Source organism: Leptodactylus fuscus, chromosome 5, assembly GCF_031893055.1.
Source record: "Leptodactylus fuscus isolate aLepFus1 chromosome 5, aLepFus1.hap2, whole genome shotgun sequence".
NCBI lineage: Eukaryota > Metazoa > Chordata > Amphibia > Anura > Leptodactylidae > Leptodactylus > Leptodactylus fuscus.
Genome location: NC_134269.1, coordinates 208,230,901 through 208,239,136, shown reverse-complemented (window position 1 = coordinate 208,239,136; position 8,236 = coordinate 208,230,901). Strand labels below are relative to the sequence as shown.

General features: G+C 49.9%; 1 protein-coding gene across 3 annotated transcripts in view; it reads right to left on the bottom strand.

Annotated features, from left to right (window-relative positions):
* Positions 1 to 305: 305 nt before the first annotated feature.
* The window catches only part of PACSIN2 (protein kinase C and casein kinase substrate in neurons 2), a 50,908-nt gene continuing 42,977 nt past the window's right edge, over positions 306 to 8,236 (bottom strand). For 2 of the 3 annotated variants that reach the window (XM_075275115.1, XM_075275114.1), the window contains exons 5-11: positions 7,498 to 7,653; positions 5,816 to 5,991; positions 5,355 to 5,475; positions 3,918 to 4,039; positions 3,232 to 3,339; positions 1,041 to 1,231; positions 306 to 925 (exon numbers count right to left, since the gene is read on the bottom strand). In XM_075275115.1, the coding sequence (XP_075131216.1) occupies positions 813 to 925; positions 1,041 to 1,231; positions 3,232 to 3,339; positions 3,918 to 4,039; positions 5,355 to 5,475; positions 5,816 to 5,991; positions 7,498 to 7,653 (987 nt within the window). In that variant the 3' untranslated portion in view covers positions 306 to 812. The remainder of the gene's footprint in view (positions 926 to 1,040; positions 1,232 to 3,231; positions 3,340 to 3,917; positions 4,040 to 5,354; positions 5,476 to 5,815; positions 5,992 to 7,497; positions 7,654 to 8,236) is intronic. The other variant, XM_075275116.1, reaches the window with a different exon arrangement.

Sequence of the window (8,236 nt, the reverse complement as noted above, 5' to 3'; positions counted from 1 at the left end):
AGACAATTTTATTTTTCTCTTTATTAAATACAATACTTTATTTATCCGCCAAGGCCCGGGCTAGTTGAATTTTTTTTTTTTTTTTTTTTTTTAATATAGATTATCATCTATGGAGTCATGTGGTTGTATCACGTGATAAAACCCAAGCTTATAATTTATATATAATTTTTTTAATAATGGAATACGAGCAGTGATCCCTCCTGCTGGGAACAAAAAAAAAAAAAAAATTTAAAAAAAAAAAACAAAAAAAAAAACTACACCCAGCTTTAAATAAGACAAGATTCTCATAAAAAATACAGAACTGCAACGCTTAAAAAAATATATATTCCACATTACAGAAAAGGTCACTTCTAACAACAAGTCATATGGATAACATGAATGCGCAGGATCAATGCAAGGCACCGTCCACAACAGCGACCGATAATAAAATTATCTGGAGAAAAAAAACAAAAAAATTACAGCAAGAAAACAAGCAGGGCTGTTTCTTCGCAACGTGCTGATTTTGCACTAAATTGCAATGGGCCCCCCTTCTCTTTCAAAGTAAGAGCGGCCGCCGCTAAGGTAACTGCGTCTAGCTTTGAAAAAGTGGCGGGAAGAAACAAAAAAAAACAAAAAAAAACAAACAAATTAAAAACATCAAGATTCCCAGTTCTACCGAATGTATGCAAAGTCATTCCTAGTATCAACTGCATCTTCCTTACATTGTAATATATACAGGTTATGTCGCATTCAACTCATCCCAGTGAACAGATTACAGGTTATTACGAGAACTAGGTGCGCGCTAGAGGCGGGGGAGGGGAGTCACTCCGATGTCACTGCACGGGCTCCACGTAGTTTGCAGGGTACAAGCCCACTTGTCCTCCGTCCAGGCGCCCTTTGCACCAGCCTTGTTCATCTTCGTCCTCTATTTTGGTCAGCTCTTCCCCTATAAAACAGAAGGTGACGGGTCATAATAAATATGGGGGGGGGGGGGTAAATTTGGCTGTCGGTGGCTTTTTGGCCTAGGCCACATTCATAAATGTCTTGTGTTGTCCTCTTACCAGCTTTGAAGCTGAGCTCATCCGTCTCCTGCCCCTCATAGTCATACAGCGCTCTGACCCGGACCTCCATTCCCCCAGCAGCGTCTTCATCGAACGGGTTGCTGTCTCCATTGGCGTCATTGCTGGTGAAGGGGTTGTTGGATTCGTCGTCGGACCATTCGGTGGGGTAACTTTTTTCGTAGCTGCTGACGCTGGAAGGCAAGCATAAGCCGTGTAAGGCAGTATATACACCAGAGGTGGAGCTGCAGTAAGCACCCCGTACACAGAGCAGGCAGAACAAGGCGGCCACACGTGCTCCAGCTTTATAGGTAAAACAAGAGGTTGGTTAAGGTAACACCGCCCATGCACATGTGTCAGACCCCCCTGGACCTATCCTGTGGACTGGCCATCAGGATGAAAAATCGGACGACCCCTTTAATAAGCACTAGAATATAACATAAGACTTATGGCCACAAGCAGGCATGCCATTGTATACCTGCTGCGGCTGGACTGTCCATCACCGCGTCAGACTATCGGACACCGTTTTTGCACATTGCATTGAAAGTGGGGTAAGTTTGCAGCATGCTGTAGCTCAGTCCCATTCAAGCGAGTAAGACTGAGCTGCAATACCCAGTACAGCCACTACTCAATGGATGGCACTGTTTTTGGCAAGTAGTAGAGAAGTCGCAGCCATCATTATCACAGTCCTGGACAACCCCTTTAATGGGCCTAATCGCATGTTATAATACTCGGTGCAGCTGCCTGTACAATGTGATAAAATAACACGTACTAGATCAAAACCCAAGACAGAAGGCCCATGGAGGAGTCTCCCAAAGAAGAGAAGAAGTGCTCCGACTCCAGTGAGGAAGAGTAGTGCTCCGTCTCCAGTGGTGACCCCAATATGGGGGTAATAGAAGGTATTCTACCCCATCAGCAACACTACTTTCTATAGGTCCTTATTTTATAGTTCTCTTAAAGGGGTTTGCGAGACTTAGATATGGATGACCTGTCCTTAAGTGGGGTGGGGTCTGATACCCAGGACCCTCACAGATCAGCTCAGCTTCCACTTCACCACCCGGTGACGTTACATTAATTTGTCTCATGGCCTGTGTGAAGCTCAGTCCTATTCAAGTGAATGGGGCTGACCTGCAATACCAAGTGCAGCCACTATACATTGTATGGCGCTGTGCTTGGTATTCAGTGAAGAGGCTGAGCGCTCACTTGAATGATCGGTGGGATCCAGGGTGTTGGATTCCCACCGATCTGACTTGGATGATTTGTCCTAACTAGAGATGAGCGAGTAGTATTCGATCGAATACCTCGCCCCCATAGGAATGCGTGTAAGCGCCAAACACCAACGGGTTAAGCGTATGATCCCTTGGTGTTCGGCCGCTTACACGCATTCCTATGGGAACGAGGTAGTCGATCGAATACTACTCGCTCATCTCTAGTCCTAACCACTACTGTTTTCATTGTGGTGGCCATGGCTATGTCCAGGAACAAATCTATAAGCTCCTCCCCTTAGACTCCTTCACAGAGGGGAGGAGTCATACCTATCCCAGGCACTTTGTTGTACAGTCCCAGTCTCCTTAGCCTGGCGAGTCCCTGCACAAGTGGGTCACATGACCGCCAAGACCAATCAGGGACCTCAGCAGTCTCTGTTGAGGGATTGGTAACATCACTCAGATCGGTCGCCTCTAAGGCCACTGATTGGTCTCTGTGGTCACGTGAGCCTCTCCCCGCTTCCACCAAGGCGAGTCCCTGCACAGGAGGGAAATCGGACTAGGACTGTACAATCGAGTACCGGGCATAGGACAGTATGATTCTGCAGTACCAGAAAGACACCACACAACAGGGGTAGAGCCATTTCTGGAAGAAGACAACCATGTTTTTCTGTTACTGTACAATCCCTTTAAGCTGCTCGTAGGCGGCACAAGGGGGTAGAATACCTTAACCACCCCCCCACCCCCCCCAAACATGGAGTCGGAGGTGTCAGACAGCCCCGGAGCTCCCACATGCCAGTTTCCAGTTAATAAGCGACGTTAATAGACAAAAACTTAAGATTAGTGTCCGGTGCTGGAAAGGAAAGAGGGGAAAAACGGGGTTAAGGTGGACAGAGCAAAGTGTCATGCGTTGGGATCCGAAACTCCTGGCCCCTACGGACAAAGAAGAGCAGACGAGAAGAGACAACAGGGAACATGGCGTCACCAACTTTTTGGTTTTACTGTCCTCCTTCTCAATGATATTGTTCGTCTCCTCCTCGTCCTCGAACGGGTTGTTACTGGACTGTGTGGACTGTACTGACTGGACGCTAAGATGGCTACGTGGGAAGAAGAGAGCAGGCACATCAAACAACCAATCACATACGGGGGGGGGGGGGGGGGGGGCACATACTTTATAGCCACATTATACAAGCCTTGGGGTCAACGTTGCCCCTTGTAAAATGATGAATTTTTTGGAATTGCAGTATTTTTGTCTCCTGGAGGGACACACCAAGACTCACAAGGGGCCAAGTGATGCGTCAAGTGCACCCCCGCCCACCCTCTTAACCGCGGTGACCATTCATTTGCATAGAACAGGTCCTATGAGGGTGGTCGGAGGTGCTGGCCTGCGGGGAGAGACCTACAAGGGGCCGTAACCCTTTCATTATCAGGATTGGTGGAGGTCCCAGAGGTTGGACCCTTCCCAATAGCATCATATCAGAACCCCATCAAGTATTCATTTTCCCTACAGCTCCTCCACAGGCGAACTGAGGTATTACCATCAAACTCAATAGTGAAATGTACATTTCGGGTCCTCCAGAGACTGAGACCCGTGGCCATATTAGTTCGTATAAGGTTTCGTAAACCAGACAGCCCCCTAACAATGTAGGGGATAAAAAGTAAGGAGCGAACCCACCTGCTGTGTTTATTCTGCAGAGACCCCTCGCCCGCCTGACTGATTCCGGTGAGAGTGACCCCCTCTCCGGGCTTCTTCTTCTCTCTTCGGCTCAGAGTCCGGTTTAAGTCGGCAGACCATTCCTAGAAAGGGTTAACCAAAGCGAAGATGAGCGGCCATTGTGCAGTACACCTCTCTCCCCACGAGGGGGCGCTAGCGCGCTATGAATGTAACACAGCCGATCTGCTGGATCCATATACGGTATTTTTTTTATTTCCCCGAGAGAAAAACAAATGAAATAGACGGGTACATGCAACATGCGGGTAGATGGGAGGGCAGAGAGAGAACGCGGGCTCGTGCTGAGCGCCACGAGATGGAACTGGAGCGCGAGGAGAACCCGCCACCAGGCTGCCATGACAACGCAAATATCAGGGCGAATTAGGCCTGAAGCTTCCCAGTCGTGTTACATGCGCCATTAACGTCAGGGCGAGCGATTCACACGGCTGCTGAGCGCTCCACGTGCCAGACCTTATACATGTATATATACAGGACAGGCTGCTATTACCACTGCTGACCACTGTGGGGCAGTCTAGGGGACCGGCATGTCCTACTGACTAATGAGCAAATATCAGAGCGATAGCGATAGGATATCACATGTACAGCCAATGTAGCAGGAGGTTACTACACCACCTGCGCAGGGGGCGCTACGTCATGTCAAAGCTGCACAGCAACAAATGTCATCTCTACCCTTACTATCCTATATGTGGTATACGGCAGTGCAATACTGGACATGTCTCATACACCCGTATACAGTGACCGAAGGGACTACAAACACCAGCAGACTAGCAGCCCTCACAGGCGCCATGTCACCACAGGCACTGCCACGGGCACAGTCTTGTAAGGAAGCGCACACAAGACCCATGGTCTACACTACAGACAGAGCCCCTCCTTGTGCCACAATCTTATTCCCCCGCGCCCCGTGTCCCCACCCAATAAACTGCTAATGGTGCTGGCTTGGTGCGCTGCCATGTTGCTGCAGAAACCAGATAAGACACATAATGTGAACACGTTACTTACTTCGTCCTTTTGTCATCCGAGGCAAGAGAGACAGGAGGAGAATTATTAACACCGTCACAGCCATGTATCTACACCCAGATCCCCCCCCCCATGATGTCACTGGTCTGATGGTTGTGGAAATCTACTGGATCCATTATCGTTATTAACCCTCCCCTGCCCTGTAATCCAGCTGCAGTGAGGAATGTCATAGACAGCGGCGGTCACCGGAGGGGGGGAGGGGCCGCTCTGTCCTTGAATTCTCTGCATTGCTGAGGGATCAGTATCGGGATTGTTTAGGACTCAGCATATTACACTAAGGGGCCGGGCTGGGCCAGATTACCCACGGGAGGGTTCTAGATGCCCCCCCACCCCTGCCAATCCCTATGATGATCGGCCACTCACCTCAAACTGGGGCCAGTTCATAGACATGCCGGGGCCGTTGTTGTTCCTGAACCACTTCAGGTCCTCCAGGACATCGGCCGTCTTTATGGCGTACTCCAGGTCTCGGTATATACCGGAATAACTGAGGGGGCAAAAATCATCAAGGTCAAGTGTCACGGGGGTTAACACAGCCGTAAATCACATGGGGTCAATACAGGGGGTGGGGGGCGCATTTATTACCCCTTCCCCAGAGGCTTCGGTCAGGTCATAGGGATGTAGCAGAGCCTCTGAACTGGGCCTGGGGGGAAAAGGGGAGTCTGCTGGGTGGGCGTCACATTGGGGAGGGGGTCCCAGAATCGTATGTTATACGTATGTAATCCAATGGCTCCATCTATCCTCCTGTCCACCTCCCCGTTCCCTCACCCCCATCTACCTCCCCGTCCCTCTCGCTCAGCCCCCTCCTCTCCATAGACATCTCTTACCCATCAGAGTTGGACAGGTCCAGGTGTTTCTCCACATCCAGGAGCAGATCACGGAAGAAGCGCAGCCTCTTATCCTCGAACTGCTGGCACTGCTCGAACACCTGCTCCATGTTCTCCATGTACTGCGGGGTGGTGCTGTCCAGGTCCTTCAGAGCCTTCTCGTACTTCTCTTTGGTCTAGGAGACAGGAGGGTCGGCCATTTATATGGCGTCACTCTGCAGACTTCTCCCCCACATCATATGGAGCTTTGTATACAATCAGTATGCAGTCAGCTCCTGAGCCCCCTCTAGTGGTGGACATTATTTTTAAGATCATGGCTTACTATCAGTGAATGGAAACATCCAGAGGCTTCAAACCAGTCCTGACCCGAGAGACTGCGCTGATACATGGTGACGAGTCCTGCCCTGAGGTCATGTGACTGCTGATACTCCCGACTAATACAGACGTGACGCGGACTTATCACGCGTGTGCAGTGAGGTGCGGAGAATCGCATAATGGCGCAATTCACTAGTCCCAAATTCCATCATGGCCTCCCCTACAGAAGCAGCACAGGCCTCTCCTGAAATACTCTGTGCTGCAGGGTCCTTCACAATCACCTGTGGTCATTTACACTTCTCACATGCCACCCTGCCCTCACTGATGTAACCCCAATAGCACCCGACTCTCCTGAAACACACTGTGCTGCAGGGTCTTCCACAATCCTCTGTGCTCATTTCACCTATATAATCCCAATGGCAGAGCGTGGAATAAACTTTGACCCCGCCCACAGCGCAGTCACCCTATTCACACTCATCATGTGCAGCGCTGTCTTGCGATCTGAGTAGTTACTGCCTTACACAAGGCCGGCCTACTTCTCTCCTGAAATCCTCTGTGCTGCCTTCCCCCAATACTAGTCTGTGATATCTCACTCACATCGCGTCACCTTTACACAATGCCCTGCCCGGTATAATCCCATATAATCCCATTTTACAAGACCAGCCCACCCCTCTCCTGAAATCCTCTGTGCTGTTGATCATTCCGCTCCATTGACTTCACTAGACTTCCAAAAATGGAAACAAAAACAGAGGAAGGAAAAAAGGTCACAGATAGCGACACAGATAGGTATATATACATCCACGTCATGGTTAGAAGGGGAGCCCCCTACTCCGATGTCACATCCATTATGTACCAGGGGCCTGTGAATTATTTAGCGCCCTCTAGCTGTTTGCACAGATGTAGATCAGGATTCTCATCCATAAAAACAAGAGGTCACCTGACGACTACCAGGCCCGTGAGACTAGTGAGGGGGTAGGGGGGCAGCTATCGGACCCCTAAGTGACAGGACAGACGACTACGCTGCAAAAACACCCAAAAAGTGAAGCCCTATGAGACAAAAGTAGTAAATGAAAGGAGTCTTCCAGGCTTTATCACTAGATGGATGACCTATCCTTAGGACAGATCAGTGGCGGTCCCACAGCCAGGACCCATAGTCCGTGGAGAACCCCTTTAAGTCATGCCTCTGCTTCTACGCGGTCATCTCCTAACCCGCCACACGTGACCGGTCTCCTCTCACAATGTTGTCGCTGCAGATTACACGGTGTATTTGCTCACCGGGGCGTTACACCAGCGCAGCGCACACATACACCTGGAAGATTTCCTAAGCAAACAAAGCTGGAGGAGAGATCGGCAGCCATATCCGGTACCTTCTGAGAGTCCACCTTGCTCTTCTCCACCTTGTCTTGGAGTTTCTTCAGTTGCTCGGGATTGAGCGCAGGATCGGCTTTGCTGTTGGTCTCTCTGGAGATGGCGAGTTTCTCCTCCTTGCATGCGGCATGGTAGGCCTTCTTAGCTCCCTCCACCTGCACGGGATACGGACAAAGGGGTCAGAGCGCCATTATTTACCCTTTCCACTAGGGGGAGCTTACCGCAGACCGAATCTGTATTGTAAATGATCATAGGCTCCCCTAGTGACTACTACAGTACCGTGAAGAGGCTGCAGCGATTACCCCTGATCGGCAAGGTGGGCCACCGTCAGATCCCCTCTGATCTAATTCTGATGGTCTACCCTGCGAGTAACCAACCGATATTAAGGGTTTTCTAAAATTGTAATACTGGGGACACCCGGCACCCCTACAGATCAGTTACTCTCAGCAGCAGCGGCACTTTGGAGAGGGCTGCTTCCATTTCACATGTCATATTCATTCGTTACGTGACCTGTCAGCAGCTCAGTCTCATTCAAGCAATTTGGACTGAACCGCAATACCAAGCACAGCCACTAAACAATGGACGGCACTGTGCTTGATATTCAGTGAAGAGGCTGCAGCGATTACCCCTGATTGGCAAGGTGGGCCCCTCTGATCTAATTTTGATGGCCTATTCAGCGAGTAACCATCCAATATTAAAGGGTTTTCTAGGATTGTAATACTGGTGACACCCGGCACC